The sequence below is a fragment of the Falco punctatus genome (genome assembly GCF_963210335.1).
Source record: "Falco punctatus genome assembly, chromosome: 2".
Lineage (NCBI taxonomy): Eukaryota > Metazoa > Chordata > Aves > Falconiformes > Falconidae > Falco > Falco punctatus.
This window is the reverse complement of record NC_137581.1, coordinates 12,633,836-12,655,705: the sequence shown is the minus strand read 5'-3', so window position 1 is coordinate 12,655,705 and position 21,870 is coordinate 12,633,836. Positions and strand designations below refer to the sequence as shown.

The following is a 21,870-nucleotide window of genomic DNA, read 5'->3' as shown; positions in this document are numbered from 1 at the left end:
GAAAGAAATAAACCTCATACCACAGTTAGTGCGCATCTTCCAGAGGAAGCATCTTGACATCTGAAAATCCCAGAAACTTTGTGGCCTGCACCGATAAAACCCGAACACTTTACAACAGACAGAACTTGAGTTACAATGGTGGTGACCCCTGACAACATTACCTCAGCCCTCCCTGTTATTCCCCAGTTGGTTCATTATTATTAATGTCACTACAATAAATACCAGAACAAATTTGACAGCATTTGGCCACGTATCTTAAAGCATTGCCCCACTCCTCCTTCACTCCGTGTCCTTGCAGCCTTGGTTTCCATCCCTATCAGTCATCAGAGGAGCCTTTAGGAACAAACCGTTTGACTATGTGACCAGCCACGTAGTAAAAGCCATGCAGAAGTGCAGCCGTGGCATCGATGACCAGCGAGAAGGTGCCCCCGATGCCCATGGCCAGGTCTTTGAGGACAGAGGGAATGGCGCAGATGGAGTGGTAAGGGAAAGCAGCCAGGTGAAGGACGAACTCCACAGGGATGCGCAGAATCCTGTAGGTTAGGGTTGCCACATCTTGAACAATTTGCAGGAAGCCCAGGAAGATGTTGATAATGACCCTCCCCACATCATAGGGGATGCTGATGAGCACCATGCTGATGGCTTTAAGGTAGGACACCACCCCATTCCACAGGCTGTAGACTCCATCCAGAACTGTACTACCAACCCGCTTGATAACAAGCCACAGGAAATAAAACACAAATTTCACCAGCTCCACAAACACGTAGATGAGGAGTTCCAGAAGTTTGATAAAAGGGGTGGCAATGATGCCAGCCACTCTTCTCACCAAGCCGCTGTCTTGGGCCTCCTGGTTGTCACTTGTTCCTGCTTGATCTCCAGAGCGGATCTGACTGAGAGCTTGTAGTATTGCTTCTGTTTTCTCTTGGCTTTGCTTGTCTTTCCCACAGCTGCCTTTGAACAAGTGAACTCCTGATAGATGCTGCTTCTCCAGCTCTCCCACCATGAGGTCCACCAGGCTGTTTTCATCATTCATTTTTTTCACTAGTCCCAGGGACCATCCCTCTGGACCATCGCAGCAGGCTGCCAGCCAGAGGCTCTCTGGCACCGACAGCTTGCCTTTAGCTCTGACACTGGAAGGAATTGCGCCCGCAAGGAGATACAGATGATCCTTCCTGGAGCAGTGAGGGACCAGAGCTTGCTCCACTACCCTCCTGATATCTCTGTGCCAACTTTTGCTCAGAGATGGGCTCAGAGGGACAGCGTTTGTGAGTGTGTACGTGGCCATCTGGAAATCCTCCTCATGGAGCACGCTGGGATTGAGCAGCCCTCTCTCATAACCGGAGCCCACGTAGTCTGAGGTCAGGGCTTGATTTGCACCAAGGTTGGCCACAGTGCCAACGACATCGGCTTCACGCACCATCTCATGCAGGTCATTTTCTGGATCATCTATCTGAAATAGTAGAGAAAGGAGTTACTGGGTGCAATTTGCCTCCCTAGAAAGCAACATGTGAAATGGGGCTTGAAGTATATTTTCTGTTATGACTGCTACTACACACCCTGCCTCGGACCACATCCTGCACTGCCTCCTTATTTTCCTTGTAGCACTTCAGAGGAGCGTATGCTCTACTTAGCTGCCCTGCCAAACACTTCGGCTTAGGCTGCAAGGGATGCTTGCAGCTCTCCAGTCTGGTCCACAGCACAACACAACCACCAGAATCTCACCAGCCACCCTGCATCAAGCCTCTAACTTGCGAATTTTTTTTTCTGGAAGAGCTTTTTAAGACCAATAGATGGCCTTGTTCTCACCTACTACATTGCTGGTAGCTCCAGTTCATTTAAGCACCTACCACAGCACCTTAATTCAGTCCCTTTGAACTAACAAATCCAAGCCATGAAGATAAAAACTCATGGTATATAAAATGCCTGGAAAAGGCATTTACCTCTCACTACTGGTTGTGTAAGCCAAAATGAAGCCAGGCACCTTGGCAGGTGACCTGAACCTCCCTGCCTTGAACACAGACACGGCAATGAGCTCCTAGGGCTCCCTCAGTGCTTGTCATTAGTCTGAACCTCATGTCACTAATAGTCTGAACCACACCTTTAATGGTTCACACAGCTCCTGGCATAACACGGGTGAAGATACCATCACCACAGGTCCTTAAATGGAATCTGTGCTACCTGCTCATGTCTGCCATTCCCATGCCACGGAGCCAGAGGTAGTAATTGCTCCAGCAGGAATTCATCTTGGAGTCACGCACCAAGCCATGCACGGGGAGGTAACAAGCAATCAGAGCACAAGTGCTAAATGCCAGGGCATCATGCTCAGGTCTTTCTCGGGTGGCCACAGCTCGCTCTGCTCCTTGCTGACACTCCTCCTTACAGACACTCCTACTGACACTGCCTGCAGCTGCCCCTGAGGGGTTGTGCCGGATCCTCATTTTATTTACCATATTAGAGGGTGAGCGTGTTGGTAGAAGCTCAGGGGTGGCAGAGAGTCTCTGGCAGTCATTGCCTCCTGCAGTCTGTGTTTCAGAGGCTGTGTGGCCCTCAGCTCCCAGCACTGTGCTGGCCCAGTTAAACCTGCTGCCTTTGCTCCTGGCCTGTAGACTGTTTACTGCACTATGTAATACGTACTTTGGAGACATTTATGTCAGACAGTTCATAATCTACCTTGAACCACTCTGCAGTCATCCCTTCTCATTCCTTGGCCACCCTGCCGTGCACTTGGACAGATGTCCAACTACGTCCTTGCAACCTTACCCAGAGTTTGCATCCTCTTAGTGCTGCATCACCTCTCCACAGCTCTGCACCAGCTTGTGCTGAGAGTCAGGTGAAAGGGCTAGTGCCAGCAAGTGTCAGCAGCTATCCGTCACCGTCACTGTGGGAACTGAGCTCTGGCTGGCCTCCTGCATCAGCCAGGTCCCTGCAGTCCAGGCTCAGGGCTCCCTCTGCACCAAGGCTGGTCACAGTGCCAACGCCGGCCACAGTGCCAACGCTGGCCATTGCAGAGGGCTGCATTACTCCCACCTGCACTTCATTTTGGAGCATCTGATGCTTTATTGCTTCAGGACCAGGAGGATCACAGCAAGTCCTATGTGCTGATGCACACGCCACAGCTTTTTCTAAATACGCCACTTAAAAGAAGGCTCTTCTGCCTTATTCTGCTCCTCTTGCTCAGACACCTCACGCGCTGCAGCTGGCTGATGAGGCCAGACATTTTGCATTCCACAAAATCACTGTCCCTTCCTGTCCCCACAACTAATTCTCCCTGCTCTGATGAGATGACAGTGTTATGCCATGGGACAAGGGAAGCACCCGGTGTGATTAATCCCACAGTACGGGTGACAGGGAAGCAGGCACAGGTGCAAGGCTATGCCTGGGAACTGCCCTCCACGCTAAGGCCCTTCTGAGCCTGACACACCTGCTGAACCCTCATCCTCTCTCGCTCCCATGGCAGGGCTGCTGCTGCACCACAAGGACATGTAGACCCAAGACGGGTCGGCTCTGCCTCCCGGCAGAGATTCCCAGTCTACAAGGAGCAGATGATATAAATGTAATTTTCCCTCCTTATGAGCTGATGCATGCAAACCTTGAGCTGCCTATCAAGAAAATATGTCCCCAATTACCTCTTCAGCTGCAGCCTTTTGCACATACCATTGGGATTGTTTAGGTGCAATTAAAACAGAACATGATAAAAATGTGGCTGTGTGCTGTTTGTGTGTAAGGCTCTGACATCACTGAGTTATGCTTATAATAACTCATATTATGGTTTGTAATAACTCATATGTAACTGATGTTTTTGTTCCTCCTCCAGCTCAGCCCCAAAAGCAAGCTGTCTCCAGCACTGCATCTAATCTGCATTGCAAGCTACCTTTCCTCACTGTTTCAAAAAGCTTTTGGTTTGTGTCACTATCAAAGCATATTTGCATTCACGGGGCCAGCCACAAAGCCACCTGTCCAAACAACCTGGAACAGCTGAAGGCAAGATGCAAACAGCCAGGTAAACACATCATTCATAGGACGGGGATTTAAAAATAAATTATACATCTGAACACCTGTATGGATGTGAGCACCTAACAATATTGATGTTTTTGATAAAGCATGGATTGCAGTTTCACAGAAGGGACAGAGGGGGATTAGAAGTATGGCCACACAGTTATTAGCACAGGCAGCTTCCATCAAGCGTGGTCATTTCACAAGGCAGGACACTGTTACCTCCCACCTTCCCCACCCTAGTACTTAGGATCCCAGGTGAACTTCAGCATCCCACTCCCCTTGCTACTGCCTCAGGCACTCTGACGCCTTTGATTGCAGTGGAAATATTTCATCCAACATTAGCGTGGGACTCATTTCTCAGGGAGGAGGCGCAACGCATCTTACCCCAAGGCTTCTGTTGCAGGACATTCACATGAGTGGCTCTAGAAGTACCTGTTTCTTTTGACTGTCAAACAAGAGAGGTGGCAAGAGCAGTTCAGAGGTAGCTACGCTATAGCTGGGCAATGCAAATCCTACCTTGGTCATCTGGCCGCTGGTAGCCATCAACCAAACGAAAACACAAGGTAATTCATACAGCCCTTCACACGTTAGGACAGAAAAAGCAACTCCGGAGTTTTCCATCTCTCGCTAAGCTACAGAAAGAGCAAAACCCACAGGTTTTCAGACAACTGAAACAGCATGAGGTGAAAGCCACCTAAGTGACTTGCTCTCAACCCCTTGGAAATCTGTGGCAGGGCAGATTTTCAGACCTGAGCCTGAGGAAGTCCCATCAGTACCCTGCTCATCAGCCTACCCTTCCTGCTCTCTAATTTTTCACTAATTGCTGAATTAATTCGCCGTTTCCAGCTGCCAATTGGCAGTGGGTGGAACTAACATTCCTTGCACTTCTCACCCAGTTACTGCCTCTGTGCGACATCGGGCATTCGTTTCTCAGGCCGACATTCCTGAGGAGGTAGGCACGCAGGGAGTGAGACAGTGCCCTCACCACTTACGTCGTTATCCCCCCCAAAAAAATCTGACAACCCTGGGGCCCTCACCAGAGGGCTGAGTGTTTTTATGGTGATTTCTTTCTGCTTGCTGTGTGTCTGAATCTCCGCGTGCGTGCACGTAGGCGTAAGCACACGCTGCTGTACAGCAAAGCCTGTTTACACCTGGCTATCCCCGTCTCAGTGAGGAAATCACAAAATAGGCAATATAACCTCATGGGACTATGCTGCAGAGCAGTTGTTGCTAAGAGTTCGGGTTCCCTTCAGCAGCCATCCGACCTTTCCTAACCCTCCGACCTAGCCTTGATAGGAACACACATAACGAGTATGAAATTTCTTCCCCACTTTCTCCTCCCAGATCTGGTGTGGCAGTGTCTGACAGAGGGGTGCGTGCTTATTTCTTGAGTAAGAGGAGTTTTTTGTAGTCCTGATTTCTTCTCACAGATTCTTCTGCAGATTTATTTTTTCTTTCCTAGTAGTTTTTGTGTCTCAGGCTGAGGTTCCTCCAGTGAACTGCAAAGCTGCTACCTCCCACCTCTAAGACACCTGCATTTCAGCAACGGGTAAAGGGGACCTATTGGTGTAGACTAACAACAGACCCACAGTAACGCATAAGGGTGCTCTGGAGGAGCCAGTAGCACTTGGTCAATTATTTCTGGGGCTGCAGTAGGTTTTGGTGGCAGGAGGCACACGGTTTGGGGCTCCAGAGTGCTAGCAAGGACGATGACGAGGTGAGGGGTGACGAGGTGAGGGGTGAAGAGGGGTGGGGCAGGGAGGGCCAGGGAGCCAGGTGGAGGGAGGTGCTGGAGAACTGAAGCTGCTGTGGAGGGGCTGCCCACAGCTCAATCGCAGGAACGCCTTCCCGGCCTGCCTGGGCAGGTCTGGTGAGTCAAATCACAAGGAGCAGGAGGAGATACGGCAGCTAAAGGTGACAAAGGGTGTCAGTAGCCAAGGCAAATGGGAAAGGACCTGATTTCTGCCACTTTGCCTCGCTGCCTCCATGGCACTGAGCAAAGATCTTTGCTCCCCTAGGTCCTCTTTGTGCTTTGAAAACTTACCACCCTTCCTCAACTCCATAACGGCAGAGTCTGCGAAAATCTTCCCTCTGTTTTAAAAGGGCAAGCAGATGCACACACACACACCCCCCAGCCATCTGTGAAGTGGAAGGAGAACAGATCAAAAGGCCCTTGGGAACTCCTGCAACTCAAAATCCAGCCCAGAGAGCAGGGGGACAGTCCGAAGTGAAGAGAGGGACATAGGACCTCCTGTCTTCACTGCCTGTGACCTTGCGGCTTTAGTATCTCATCACCCCGCATGAGGAAAATGAGTAGAGCAGCCATTCTCCCAGGACAGGGGGGAGCTTTCATTCTGGCAACATCCACCACCCAGCACCTGAGGGCCCTGCTCCCAACACGCTGCTCTGGTCCTGCAGCCATGCCCACCCTGACCAAGCACTCTCGCACACTGCCAATCTTTCCTGAGCGCAATACACGTGGGTAGCCTGATGTTTGCTACAGAATTCCCCGTGACCACTGCTGAAAAACCTGAAACATGGCAAAAAAAGAGAGGTAAAGTGTGGGTGTTCTCTTAGGGCACCAGCAATTTTTTTAAGCATTTCCTTTACATCTACCAGCCTGTAGGACTTGCTTACACATGCCAAATGTCAGGGGAGACAGAAACCACTGAGGCTCTGGCAAAATTCATTTTACACCGCACACTTCTGACCTGACTGAAGCCTGCACATTCCAGGACACATTTCCCTACTGGAGTCTGCAACACAGGGACACAACAAAAAGCTGCAGAGTCAACTTGGCAAACCACAAATGGATGTTTTATCCCTGTGCAGCGAAGCTAAAGAACTCTTATCAACACTGTGATCACACTGGCAACAGAACGAACTTCAGCCTGACACTGCGATGTTTAACGCTGCTACCCACCAGCAGTACCCCCTGCTCGCGATAGCTGGCTAGGCAGGACAGACGCATCAGCTGGTGTCAAAGATGCCTTTCCTCTCCCCTGGCATTACACATCACATGCAGCAGTCTCTGAGCTTTCATTATAAGCCCTGTGGGACAAGGAACTATTTGTTTGCTCAGTTCCAAGCACAAAAATAAGTTCTGCTTGTGTTAAATTAATATGGGAAGAAGTTCCACGAGCAGAGCTCCTGCCTTCTTTGCAAAATCCTAGCCCCAGCTTCACCCCAGAGGAAACATTCTCCAGGAACATTTGTTTTACAGCAAAGGAAAAGCTGACTTACCTGCGGTTCCACCAGCCAGTTCTCCTCCTCATTTTGGCCTGGCTTTGTATACTTAAAAGCTGAATAAAGAGGTATTTTGTCTTTAGTACTGTAGAGGGTTGCGAAGCGTGGCTTTTTGTTGTATTGCTGACAGATTTTCACGTGGAACGGCTCTGTAAATCCTTCGGGCGGGACTTGTCCAGAGAAGAACATATTACACTCAGCAAAACCGGTTTCATCCTCTCCAACAACTCTGCCCTGGGAAAAGCCTGGGAAAACTGAGATGCAAAGCAAAAATACGATTGATGTCTCCATGGTCCGCTCCCTGGAGCTGCGGGAAGCCCCGTCTGCCTCCGCTGGGTATGGCAAAGGACCTGGGTTCTGAGTCCATGCAGCAGCGCAGCCAGAAGGCGTCTGGAATTCGGGTGTAGCGTGCGAGGGAAACGAGAGGGGAAACCAGAGCCGATCCCTGCGGGGAGCCAGCGCTTTCTGCAGGCGCAGCGCTGGGGAGCCGACCGTGCGCCAGGCTGCGCTGACACACGCTGCGGACGCCAACCGCCTGCAGGAGGGAATGCCAAAAGCAACCTGGAATCATCCGGGCTCGTCGGGAAGAGGAGGAGGGAAGCCGCCGTCGGCGCAAGGCTAGGGGCTGAGCAGCAGCGGCTGTCCGGGCTGGGGCTGCGCGCCCGCGGGGGTGTGGTGTGCTGCATTGCAGCACAGTCCCCGGCAGGGATTTTGGCAGTCGCAGCCAGAAATCTTCCTGGGGCTGCCGGGGGGGATGCTGCAAAGTCAGATTCACCGCCCTGAAGAAGGTGTTAGCTGCCCACTCCAGCTGTGAGTTCGGCCGAAGGAGGGGGAGAGGAAGGGAGATGGAGAGGAAGCAGAGAGGTGGCAGGATACTGGAGCTGCTGGGAACCCGCTTTGCCCCTTTCGGGGTGTTTGTCCTCACTGTTGCTGGCAACCATGTGCTGCTGAGGTGCCTGGGAAAGGCGTCCTCGGAAAGGCGTCCTCCTCCTGCCTCTCCTGGAGCTGTATGGGGCACCCAAAACCCTCCAGTACCACCTCCCTCAGAAGACATTGACAAGAGACAGAGGGATGAAGACCCTCGGATCACATGCCCCTCATCAACACCCACATCTGAATATTTTGACCAAACCATAGAACTGGACAAAAAAAAAAAAAAAAAATCTACCTAAAGGGAATGAAATTGCTGCTCTGAGTTTATGATATCATACCTTGGCTACTGCTGGGTAAAAAAAGGCTGTGTTCCTTCAATGACTGGGAAAATGAGTATTTTCAGAATAGTGGGGATGCAAAGGAGACTGCAGAGCACTTCCCCAGAGTCAAGAAAATGTGCATTTTCCCACCCAAGAAGTTAGATATGATCCGCTGTGTTGCCAACAACTTTAAAAATTCTGGGTGCCAATAAGGCACAGGTCCCTTTTATAGTGTGACTTCCAACCAAAAACCTCCAAGTGCTACCAACCCATAGGTGCTTTGCAGATGACAAAGGAGTAATTTATATTGCAAATGATGAAATGGTACAGCGGGTGGTTAAAGTGCCTGCACAAGGGCAGAGAAGCAGCCTGTAAAAGCACTAAAATAAGATTATCATTCCTCTGTGTAAGGATGACTTCTAGAAGTATCAAGGCAAGAAAATACATCAGCATCTCCTGGTGTGGTGTTATCAGCTGGGGGAGACAAGGCAAGCTGGACAGGCTGGGGAACAACAGATAATAAGTGGGCTTGGGTTTGGTCCAGGCAGATGCCTGGTCACCCAGCCCTGACAGGAAGCATTAGTCATGTTCTGAAGAATTATGGAAATGAAAGCACAGACACAGCCTGACCTGAAGACAGCAGCTCCAGAAGACAGGCTTAAAAATTCTTTTCCCTGGATGTAAAAAGGCTCCTGGGAAATCAAGAACTGAACCTAAACCTCAGCTATTAGATGTTTTCCTGGTCCCAGGCTTGCAATTGCCTGAGTAGCAGGAGAAAATATTTTCACAAGCATGGTAAGCCCTGCTCCCCAGCCAAACCTAGGCCATGTGTTGCCTTTGAACACCTCACTCCAAGACTGACACACATCACCTCAGGATAGGCATGGTCCCAATCCAATGAAAAAGCAGTATGAGGTGTCTCGAGAAGGGCATAACAGTGACCAGCATGCTGGACAGATTGATGACTTCCACCAGGAAACATCCTGCCTCTGTCCTGGATCTGCTCATCAACGTCCTGCACCAAAGCAGCGCCCGTCTCATCTGATGCACAGCCCCAAGCTGTCTTCTGAGCCTCATGGGCTCCTAATCTGCTTTTTGGGAACTCTGAGCAGCTCTTTCCTTTCAGTCTGTGAGGCTGGGGTCTGCCTGCCTAACTAGCTCTGTGTTTACCAGAAAACAGATAACCCTTGACTCAGCCTGAAGAGCAAGACCCTCAGGCTCTCATCTCCCATGAAGAGCATCAGTGTGAAAGCCAGCATGGAGTTCCACTCCTTCATTCCCAATCCCATTTCTCTCCAGGCGAGGCCCCTTTCTAGTTTCTATCTAATTTAAGATAGCTGTTGCACCCCTTGAATGTGGAGCTATGTGTAATTTTCTGTTCTTACCAACATCAGTATTACTAAAGAGACTAGTGCCATGATCATGTTGTGGCACTCACTGTGCCGGGAAGATAAAGGCCAAAGGATTGTCATGCCCCAGGAGGATCATACTCTCAGCCAAGGGATCACAGACAGACAAAGGAGTCAAACACAGTGAGATGGAGTTGGTCAGAGGTTTTGACAATTCTGCTTGGTAGCTTATCTGCTATCACACGTTTTTATAGGCATCACAGGGAGTGATGACTATAGACAGTGATAAGGAGTGTTATCTACAGGGAGTGATGCCAAAGGGAGTATTAAGATCAAATCCAAAACAACCCTAAGGCTGTTGACGTGAGCAGAAGGCCTCTGGCAAAATGTACATTGGGTTGGAAGTGGGCAGCATGAGTTGGTGGTGGCGGTATGGCCTCATGGGATCTGGGGGTGCCTCCTCCAAACCCACCAAGGGGTGACAGTGCAACAAGCCCAGCGGTGCCAGCGGTACAGGCATGATGTTTGACATGATGGAGCAGAGGGAGCCCAGGGAAGATGCAAAGAGGCAGGTGATGTGGTCTAAGGGACATGTGAGAAAATGATCTCTCAGTGGCAGGCAGAGGTGTGTGGGACGATAGGCAAGGCTGCAGGTAATAGGCTGTATGGGCACAGATTTTGCAAGGAATACCGGAGATAAAGCATATGACAGAAAAGAAATTAAAGACAGAGAAACTGGCGAGAGGGGAGGGCAAGAAAAGAGGTAAGGATCCAGAAACCGGTGTTGACCAGGAGGAAAAGGAGGGTATTGGACAAAAATTAGAGTTGAGAATCATCTGCATTCTTTAAAAACTGGCATACAAAGGAAAGGTTAAGAAGGAAAATGAATGGAAATATGTGAGAGGAAACCCAAGAGGCAGATTGTGATGGGTCTAGTGAGGAGATGAGAGCAAGCTGAGGAAAGCTGTCTCCTTCTTGATAAGAAAATGAGGAGAAAACATTAGGAGGAAGAGGGGGAAAAGGAGAATGAAAGGAGGTTTTCATCCATCTTCATTGACCTGACATGGATGACCAGTCTTCCGCTTCCCCCAGGGTCTCAAGCACCAAGACCAATGTCTCAAAGAAAAGAATACCTCCCTGCAAAACAAACCTGAGAAGCATGCCAGCATCCAAACCCTTCAGCCATAAAGAAGCTGCCAGGCTTGTTTGCCTGCTTTCCCACACTGCAGCTCCAGCCCCGTCTCTCTGTTCACATAGCTGACACTGGACTTGCTACAAATAGCAAATCTTTCTCCTCACATGCCTGACCCCTCTAGTCTAGTCTTTCAAAACATTCTTGACTCCAAATATTTTTCCAGGCCAGATCTCCAGTCTCCTACTATGACCTCTGGGTGGGCCCCCAGTGCTGTATGTGACTGTCCCATTCTTCTGAGAAGGAAAGGAAGAAAAAAAGTGTCTGTAAGGGCAAGAAGTCCCACTGGACAGACACCACCTGATTCAGTGGAGGTACCACAGATTGAGCTTGGAGCACAGCAGTGCCCGCAGGCGTGCCATGGCACGTCAGAGAGCACAACTGCTTCCTCACTGTCTCATGGGGAAACAGCCTTTTTTTGAAATTAGCTTAAAAACTTGCTCTGGGAAAAGAGCCCATTGCTGAGCTAGGGAGAAAAGCAGGAGCAAAACAATCTTCCTATTAAAACTAAGAGATTCAAGGGCCAGGAAGGCAGAAGGACAATAAACTCTTGGGGGAATTGCATAGCAACATGCTGTTGGATTTTGATTCCCATCTTAAGCCAGGTCTTGATACCAGTCTCTGCTGCCTACTTGATAGGTGTTCACACAGATGTCTTTGCACCTCTCCGTGGTGCTCTGTGTGCTGGTGAGGAATGGCTCACCATAAACCCTGCTGCTTTGTTGCTCACCATCTGCCTTGATGCTCACAAACAAGAGTGGGTCAGTGAGAGGCCGCTAACTGCCTCAGACTCTGAGCCAAAGGTGCTGATCTGGGTCCTCTGCTTCCTCACTTACCTTTCCTCCTGGCCACACTCACAGTTTTCAACCACTGCAGCCAGCAGATGCCTCGAAGTTGTGTCGCAGCTAAAATCAGAAGAGAAAAAGATGAGGGGGTTTAAAACATAATATTATGGAAGAGGTTGTCTGCGGTGCACAGTCAGAGGAAGATCACTGGTAACGATGAAGCACTCAAACATACTGCTCTCTGGGTGATAACACCATTAGGACAGGTTCTGGGTTTGTACAAAAACTTGCACAGTGGGAGTCTGACAGGGACCTTGTAAACCATGAAGTACAAATGCACTGCATAAATACTGAATAAAATTAATACAGTCCAAAGGGTACATCCTTTGGCACTTTACCACAGCCCTCAGCCTCAAGAGATCTCTGTTAATCTTCAGGCTGTTGGAAAGAAGTACAATGACAATCCCATGCTTGACAGCAGAAGTAAGATAAATTTAGATTAGCAGTACTAGGCAAGGTTTTTAATAGTGAAAATTATTAACTATCAAAACAAGTTATTGAGAGATGTGCTGAAACCTCCAACATTTTCATTCTTTAAATCAAGAGATGCTTTTAAATACAATTAATAACCACAATAAAAGAACTGATGCTTCAACTGTAATGGCCTTTGTTCTGCAGATTGTCAGTTGGTCAGAGCCACAACACTTCTGTCACACATTAAATCTGTTTGGGACAGGAAAGTTACCCATTTGCATGCTTTTCTTCTAGGTATTATTACTGACTTCTTATTAGTTATTATATTTTATTTTTTCAAAAGTGCGGTGCAAATCTCTCAGTGCTGAGAACTCGCTGTGCTAGGTGCTGCCTGAAAACAAGGTGTGACACAGCTCCCGACAGCCTGCACTGACAGAAGACTGATGAATGGGAACAAAATTAGAGGTACGGACTTGTTAGGCTTGCATCATCTCAGAAGAGAGAATGAGAAAGCCGTAACTCTTGAGAAAGCTAAACCTGCTGGCACGATTCAGAAGCTTTAATCAAGAGGCAAGATAGCAGCCACACCCAGGACTGCCTGTCTCCAGTTACACCACTGCGTTTTGGAACCAAGCAGTGGGAGGAGAAGTGGGGTTGTTCTGCATTGTTTGGCCAGACCTGATAGATGGAGGTGAGGTTCCAGCTGCTCCCTGACTCTGACACCCTCCATGCCACTCGGATCAGCAGTGGAGATGCCCACATGAAGCCCAGTCATCCCAATCGCCAAAGCAGAGAAGCAGGCACCACTAGGGTGTGACTTGCATCATCCTACACGGCCAGGTGAGAACAAGACGGCATCCTCCAGATGTGCCTCTGTCCCTGCACTGGCTGTAAAATGAGCCCAGGATGTCAGCAGCTGGTCAGACAAACCATGGGCAGGACCTAACGTGCTCCTGTCACCACAGGGATTTAGCCTGTGAAAAATCAAGTGTGTTGGCTGTATGTGGGAAGAGCAAACAGGTCTTCCTCCGTGCTCCTTTCAGGCTTTGGCCTTGCTACTGAAATACACATTGCAGCTGCTGCTAGACGTAAATGTAATATCATATTTTCCACGTGTTGCTTCTTGGCCAGTACTGTCTGGGGAAAGATTCAGATGTAAAAAACACAATCACCAGTCTGGGGGTCCCGTCACTGCCATGAGTACAGCACACAGCTTCTGCCCTTAGAGTTCACAGAACAGCATTTGTGTATGACAGCCAGGACAAAGTATTTCCTCTACAAAACAAAAGCAGCAGTGCTTTTAGTCACACTAGCTGACAGTAGGGTGGAAGGAAGTACTGGCCTTAAATTAATGCTTTAAATAAACGAGTGGCTAGTTGGGACTGCAGGTTAAATTAAAAATGCAAATCCCTAGACTTCTGCAGAACAGACCAGGGAGCCTCCTTATTTCAAAAACAGCTCAGAGGAAAAGAGCCGGACTTTGCAGCAGCTCTGCTGGGATCTGCTGTGTAATTGTCTGGCTTTACTTTCTTGGGAGATGGTATTAACTCGTCTGTGGCTGTGTAACACTTGTCATATACCCGGCTGAGGAGCAGCCAGTCCCCAAACAAACACTGGTTCATCAGGTGATACTCAGGGTGCACTCAGCTTCAGTGCTGTCGTGTTTCATGTCTAAATCTCCTTCCAAGTAAAGCTCAAGACCTCAGAGTAGGTGTTAATGGCTCCCCAGAGGATACACAACAGAAACTGTAGAAGCCAGCACATTACCCAGGGACCCTAGTAAGCTAGACAGCCACTCATGACAAAATCTAAGTCTTCAGCACTGCTTCACAAAGAGAATTAAAAGCCTGCATACCCTCAAGATCTGTAGCCATGAATCCTCTCCTGGCTGTAGGCACTCAAGAAAGATAACTTTGTTCTCGCTCTCTCTTAAGCTTAGCACCAGCATCTAGGAGGTTTTAGTCTTTCCTCCATCAGGAGGCAAGAGAGGTTTGGAGCCAACGGCCTCACTCCTGTAAGAGTGCGCTAGTCACTGTCCTGCTGCCCTGGGCTGCTTGCTATTCAGCTTTGCACAAATAGTCACCTATTCACGAAGTCACAAGGTGAAACACCTTCTGTCCTTTAGTTCTTTAGTGAAAGCACAAAAGCAAGGACTTGCAGTCCAGCCTGGACCGCACCGCTCACAGTGCCTCTCAACAGCAGTCCCTGCGCCCATGCCACAACACAGCGCTGTTGACCTCCTCCATGTAGCACCCAAATGAACGCTCTGGACAGCACCCCAGCCCTCTCCCCTTCCCCTAGCACAAGGCAGTGCATAACCCCTCCATGTGTTTCTAACCGAACATCCTTACACCTGATGGGGAGTGCTTTGAGGCCCATCTAGCACCACTTACGGAGCTCATAGCTGGTAAAGACTGCAGAAGTTGGAGTTGTTGGAGTAGGCAGGCTCCGACACAATGAAATTTTGAAGGGGGGAGAGAGATGAATAGTGCAGAATGCACATTCATAGCACGCCAAACATTCCTGTGCAAGCTCTACCCCCGCAGGCACCAGCTCCATCTGTGCTTCCCTCCACAGCTGCTCGTTGAAACGCTGTGCTGTGGTGGGACTCCCCACCAGTGGGATGCAGCACCTTGCACAGGACCAGGACTCCTCCCTCTATTCCTGCTTAAAATTTTACCTACAAGGATGGCAAAATAAAGTTGCTAAGGGCATGCTAAAGTAGTACTGGATAGGAGCGATGACAAGCTGCTTCATGTGCGTGTTTTTGTAGAGACAGACATGAGATGTGGCTGCCTGCACCATGCTCATGGCAGGCGACAGGCCAAGGAGAACAGGAAAGGGAGGGGAGGGGAACGTGAAGTTTGGTTTCAGTTACTAATCCTCAGGAACAATGATACAGAAACAGGCAGAGTCTTGCCAAGATGAGGCACGTCTGCAGATGCATTTGCAGTACACGCCTTCTCGCTGTGCCCCGAGTCTGCAGGGGAGCGTGCAACACCCTGTTCAAAAGGCCACCTGCTTCTGCAAAGTAGGGCTTTGCTTACACCTTCTGTGGAGCTCCCTGTTCAGCTGAAGGAACTGGCCACCACAAATCTTGAACCAACCAACTCTGCCAATCAGGTTTTGATATTCCTAACCAGCACTAACTACTTAAACTTCAGATGAATACCTCCTGCCCCTTTGCCCAACCCCCAAAACACAGATCAAAACCCAGGAAGGGAACAAACTTTGCCAGGCTTAACCCATCTAGGAGGGGCTTCAGTCATGGTTACTGATCTTGTAGAAGAAGCCTGCCTCATCCCTAGTACGTGCCTCACAGCAGAACTCAGAGTACAAGTCCAGCTCAAATGAAAGTGACAGTCAAATTACACGGCAAAGCCCTCTGAGCTTTGTAATACAGGAAATCAAATGTCATAGCCTGCTTTTATAGGGGATATTGTATGTACAGATCACAGAGCAAAAGCCTTTGGTCCATTTTCTGTGGTTTTACGAAAAAGAAAATGCACAGGACTTGGGGAGAGGGGGTTATTCAAGGTCCCCAGGCTTGTGGCTGTGCTGGGAAAAAAATACCCATTTCCTGAGCACCAGCCCTCCGTACTGACACAGCCCCACATAAGCAAAAGGCTCCCTTGAGGCCTCAGCAGCTAAAATACTGCGTATTTGCAGTCAAGAGCTAAGGGAAAATCAACCTGGTTGGTCCCAATTGTGGGTCAAGAGTTCATTGTTTTCCAAGCTGTTGTTCTTTGTTTTCATCTGAATCAGAGTAAACTCACTTCTGCCCACGTCTGAACTGAACAATGCAAGTGGTGAAAACTCTCCCAGAGCCAGAATTGCCTCTCTACTGGGTGAACCCTTTGCACAGTGTGCTAGTTTAGTAACTGAAAGATAACTAAATGTTATCACAGTGCTTGAGAGAACTCACTGCTGGTTGACACCAGCTAGATTCCTCTTAGGTAGGAAAACATGGTACAATCATATGGCATCTTTGGAGAGGGTGGGGACTGAGCCTATGGCTTACCTTCTTTTCAATGAGTTTGAGGACTGAACTACCAAGATGTTGCTGGAATGGAACCTGAATTTTGTTCTAACTTGGTCAGGATGACACTTGGCTGTTTTACTCTTCTTATAAACTCTTCCTTATATTCCTGGTTTGGAAACTCGAGATAAACTAGGACATTTTGTGTTTTCACACTGGTTGCTCGATTCCTTACAGCCCCATTTATAAAAAGTACGTAATTGCATCTTGAAGTTTTCAGTAATAGAAATTTTAAATCCAGAAGGATCTCATCTTATTTAACCTCATATTTGGAACAAAACCACTCACATTGTTTTACCTTGTAAACTCAACATCTTCTGCCTGCCTTTATAATGTACTAATGAAATACAGGGCATGATTTTCTGACACTGCCCAAGACAAGCGAGCAAATCATCTCCCAGAGGAACCTGTCACTGTCCACTGAACAGAAAAGGATCCTTAAAGATTTGCCTAGACTAGATACCTCACTTACCTGGAGCCCTGTGAGAGTAACCCTAAAGTTAAGGGAGAATAGCACATAAACTGAGGACTAACTCAGGCAGAAAATACTGGTAAAGAACTACAACTGAGAAAAAAACCCTTACAGAGCGATATGGGTACCAGTTCTCGATGCTATTGCTAAAAGTTAGAGCTGCAGCTGGCTCTTACAGAGAAAAATGCATCTCCACTCCATCCTGCCTGACAAGCTCAGTTGTGGAATACTTCAGAGTTTCCTTTGTTACACATCTACATAGAGAAGACAGAGAGAAAGCGAGCAGGTCCAGAGCCAGAGCTACTGTGGTGCGTTGACTGCCGGCCCTTCCTTTCATAGAAAGCTGTTTTTTCAGTCTGGGCACCTGGCTGCTGAGACTCCTCCCAGCCAGAATGAGTCATTGTCAGCCAGCATTAAGAAAAGGATAAAATTAGCTTAGCTATTAGTAGAAATGTTTGGCTAATAAATAAAAGTGGCACATTTTTGGTTACCAGTGTATGCAACCATAGACAGAGGTATGTCCTGGCCATTCGCCTGAATGTAAATACTGCATGACTAAAATTATTTGCTTTGTCCAAGCTCAAAAAAAAAAAAAAAATCGGTAGAAACAAGAAAGCTTCCATGGAGCTGAGCGTGCATCCAAGACTGTGAGGCCAGGAAGTATGAGCTGAGTGTGTCTCGGGGCGTCAGTCATTCCTCCTCCTCCGTCACCCTCCCTCCCCACATCCCCAAGTGCCTTTTGGTTGACATCATGTCTCACGTTGAAAGAGCACTGGAATCTCAGTGGAAAACTGTGCGCATGGGGAAGCAGAGAAAGACACAGTAAACAGACCATGCATTCAAACCCAGTATGTCAGACCTGCAGCACGGGTCCAGCTTGTTTAATGGCTAGCAAAAGAACCACAGTCTGCAGTGTCTGGTGAAGGTCATCACTGCCTCAGGCAGGATCCAGATCAGGTCCTCACTCTGTGCCTTTTCTTGCAGGGAACACCTGCTGACTCCCGGGATTCTTCCTCCATTGTGAATAATTCACAAGGTCTCTCCCTTGCTGCAAAGCAGGAGTTCACACCCACTAAATCCACCTGGGATCGGAGCACCGAAGGCACAAAAGGAGACAGCAGCCCAGATGGGATGGAGCACAGAAGCAGAAAGCTGGAGAGATGGTGCAGTGGGAGGCAGCGGGGAAGAGGTTAAGGGCCGGAATGACTTTGTGAGCACAGAGGCACAGCAGCACAAGGTTTTTACTGTCCCATGGCAGCAGGGAGGGTGTGATGGAGAGCTTTTCCATGATGGCCTCATCGGAAAGCAGCCCCTGCTGACTCACCGGCTGAGTCACAGCCTTGCCCAGCCTCTGTTCTTTTCCCAATCAAGGAAACAGCAACTTCCCACAAACTTCTTTTAAGGTTGCCATTCGGATGCTGAGCATTCCTGCACCAAGCCTCCCCTCCTGACAATCTTCTCTGCCAGGAGGCATGATCCTTCAAAGCACACAGTGTTCCCAAGGGAGAAAGCATGCTGCAGCCTCTCCAAAGCAGGAATGGGGTTTACTGCTGCTCAGCCCATGCAAGCTGTGCCCCGGATGGCAAAAGACAGGCTCTTACAGAAAGGGAGGCAAGGGGAAAATTCAAGCTGGGAGATTTCCGTTCTGGCACCGAACCTCTGCCCTGCTGGTGGAAAATGCTTATGTTCCCAGTACCACCATGCTGCTTTGGAAGAGGTGAATGCACGCCCTGATGCTGTGCTTTAAGGGTGGGCAGAAGATAGCCCCAGAGTCTACAGGGGGAGACCTAAAAATTCAGGAAAGAAAATTGCCTTCACTAAATTCCCATCTGGATTCAGAAACAACCAGTGAAAAGCAACAATCAAGAGTAATGTTACAGATGGAAGAAAGGGGAACCAGACAGCAAAGAGTATACATGAGAAGATTTAAAGAACAGAAAAATGACACAGGAAATGGGGGAAAATCCCTGCATTGGCAAGGCTAAGAGGAAGTTTTTAAAGTCCCTTAGAAACATAAGCAATCTTCATAACGCTACAGGCCAAGAAGTAGATGAGAAAAACATTAACAAGATTCCAAATAGGCACAAGGTTTTCATAAATGTTTCTGTTCTTTTTCAGGATGCGACATCTTTTGCAGTCTTGCAATATTCTCAGAAAAGGACCAGCATTAGGAGAGACCTGCACCCTAGAGCACTGAGATAACCAAAGAATATTGGTCTTCCAGTGTGATCCACAAGCAAATACAAGATTGCACTGAGAATATGTGCAGATACCAAAAAGAATTTGGGATAGTAACTAAGAGGCCATGCCAGTGACACCAGCAAGGAATTTCTTTTCAAGACAGATGCCTGTAACACAGCCAAACACGTTTATTCATCTCAGCTCAAAGACTGCACGGAATTTTCTAATCCAGAAAGCAACAACCCTGAGAAGGATTCAAAAGTCATGATGGACACGTATCTGAACTCAAGCACTCAGTGTAGTGGTGTGAGTAAAAAGGCCAGTGTGATCCTCAAATAGATAAACAACCATGTAGAAAACTGGGGGAAGAAAGATTTTCTCTCTCGAGTTCACATTAGTGGAGCTGACGCTGAAATAGTTCTTTTTATGTTTAAAAATTGGATAGAGAGCAAGAAAAAGCCCTTGAGTAATTTGGTGGAAGGAAAGAAACAATTCTAAGAGACTAGAAGAGCCCAGGCTGTTTACCTTATCCAAAGGCAGTTGCAAGACTGGATTACAAAGTATAAACACCTGGTGAGAAAATAGGCTTTTGAAATTACCGGAGAAAGGCACAACAGGCACCCATGGTTGGGAACAAAGCCAACTGAAATTAAAAATACAGTGCAGTTTTAAACTGTGAGGATAATTAATCACTGGAGGAAATTATCAAGAGACGTGGTGACTTTTCATGTTTTCCACACAGTATGCAATACCTTTCTAAGGGCTGCCACGGCCAAATTGCTCAGCAGAGGAGTAACTGAGGACATCCTTGGTTCCCATTGCTGTATGCAAAGATCCAAAGCTTAGCATGCCACAGGAAGAAAGAAGTCTTCAGCCTTGAGATGTTTTATGATTAGAGCAGCCAGGCGAAGGAGGAAGACCTGGGCTTTTGTTACTGTCTGGTTGTTTGCATTATCTGATGGCATTTTAATACATAATCCTGGAATCCAGGAATTCCCACTTGCCAGCTGTACCACTGAAATTGACTGGTGCTCCCTTCTACATACATGCTCTCTTTCTCGATGAATCTTTAATTCCTTCCCTTATGCTCAGCTAGTCGGCTTCAACAACTTGGGCAGAATGTTCCGAAATATCAAAGCAGCCTACAGCTGCCTGACTGATGGTTCAATGATTCTCCACACGCGGGGTCAGCCCTGCTCATGAAAGGGCTGTAGGATGTGCCCCAGAGGGGCTGAGAGGCTGGTAGTGACATCCGTGAGTGCTGGACATGCTCTGAGAATACTTACTGAACTGAAAGCTCTCTCAGCACTTGAGCTGGGGGACATATATATATAAGGCCCTAGTGAGAGCATGATGCTAAACTTCTTAGACCTAAACTAAGCCCAAACAAGTTGAAGATTGGGCAAAACTCCATATGTTTAGAGACCTTTAACTCCAGAAGTTGTGGACCTGTGAAGGTTAGGTGTCTCTGCCACTAGACCAAATAGGGGTTTTCAGGAGTCTGGACTCAGGCACCTCTGTTCTACCAATATCCTTCTTTAGTGCCCAAGTCTTCTAAGGAAACCAAACCCTTGATCATAAAACACATCTGTAGCTATTTGTACTTCATGTTGATACACACAAGACAGGGGAAGGGAAGCACCTTAGGGTTGTGGGGAACTTTTTTCCAAAGACACTAAGACATTCCTTTACTATTCAAAGAATCATTGCATCTGTTCAGAGCAGGGACTGTGCTAGATTTTTAGCTTCCATGTTCAAGTAATCTTCCACATAGAGAATGCTTGCTATTTACTGTAACCCAACAGCAGGAGTCTGTTCTGTTCATGAGGTCTTTAAGACCTGACACTTTCCACCAGATGGATATTCCAGCTGAACAGTAGGCTTTGCCTTCAGGACAGATTATTGAGCAAAACACAACATTCTGCTGCACCACAGTCAGATTAGCGTAACAATTCCTCCTGATTTAAAGTCCACAGATTTATAATCTCTGAATAACACCCACCAACATAGGATGATGCACTGATTTCAGGCTGCTGTGATCTGCAACTCAACAGTACTGAATTCCTGACCATCTGACTGGGAAGCCAGCCTCCTCTGCGAGGTTTGATCTTGAGTCTAAACTGCCTGTAGTGAAAGAAATCATACGCCCCTTTCACAGGATGCAGACTGAGCAGATAAGGAAATTAAACAGTGGATACTTAGTTACTGACAGGTGTGGCTCTTAGGAAATGACACAATAATTATTGTTGCTATTTACATGACTTCTGAGTGAAGCTCAATCTTTACGATGAGATGTTGAAAAAAAATAATGGTTTCTTTGCATACCAAGTGCTTTCTCTGATGGCTTGCTGACCCCAAGGGTGCGATTTATGCCGTTGCCGTAGCTCTGACTAGCAACATCTTTGGGGGCCTCTTGTGGACTCTCTTCTAAATTGCACGTTGGGTGAAGAGCGCTCGGGAAAATGATTCCATGTTAATTCGCAGATACATCAAAGAGCCTTTCACTCCACATGCCTTCATGTGGATTCACAGAAGTTTGATAATAACATACATCTAAAAGCAACATAAAACGCACGAAAGGAACTGCATTTTTAGAGGGGGAATTTAATCCCAAAGTGATACTCATTCATGTTTTGCCTTCTTTACAGAGACAGCAATGAATACACTCCTATGTAAAGGAGTTCTTTGTAAGGGAGGGGGATGACTCGCTGACTAACAGTTGGGCTTAGGCTGATGTTGCTAATACACACTTTTGAGCAAAAAGAATGATTGAGGCATTGCCTCTTGCTCTGTCAGCCATTGTTTCTATCCTTCCCCATCATCCCTACAAGGTTCCCAACCCTATCTCCTTAACCCCTTCCCTCTTCCACAGCCACTCCCTCATCACTCTTTGCACTGACAACCAGAGCAAGCACTCTGAAGCCACCAAGTGCTGTTTCATAT

At 48.0% G+C, this 21,870-nt stretch overlaps 1 protein-coding gene across 1 annotated transcript; it reads right to left on the bottom strand.

Annotated features, from left to right (window-relative positions):
• Positions 1 to 25: 25 nt before the first annotated feature.
• On the bottom strand, positions 26 to 21,400 carry ENDOD1 (endonuclease domain containing 1; the record flags this gene model as incomplete). The annotated part of the gene is made up of 4 exons (XM_080376080.1): positions 26 to 1,450; positions 7,240 to 7,496; positions 11,813 to 11,881; positions 21,253 to 21,400. Coding segments are annotated over 4 exons (1,608 nt in total), but the record flags the coding sequence as incomplete, so codon positions are not given.
• Positions 21,401 to 21,870: the final 470 nt, after the last annotated feature.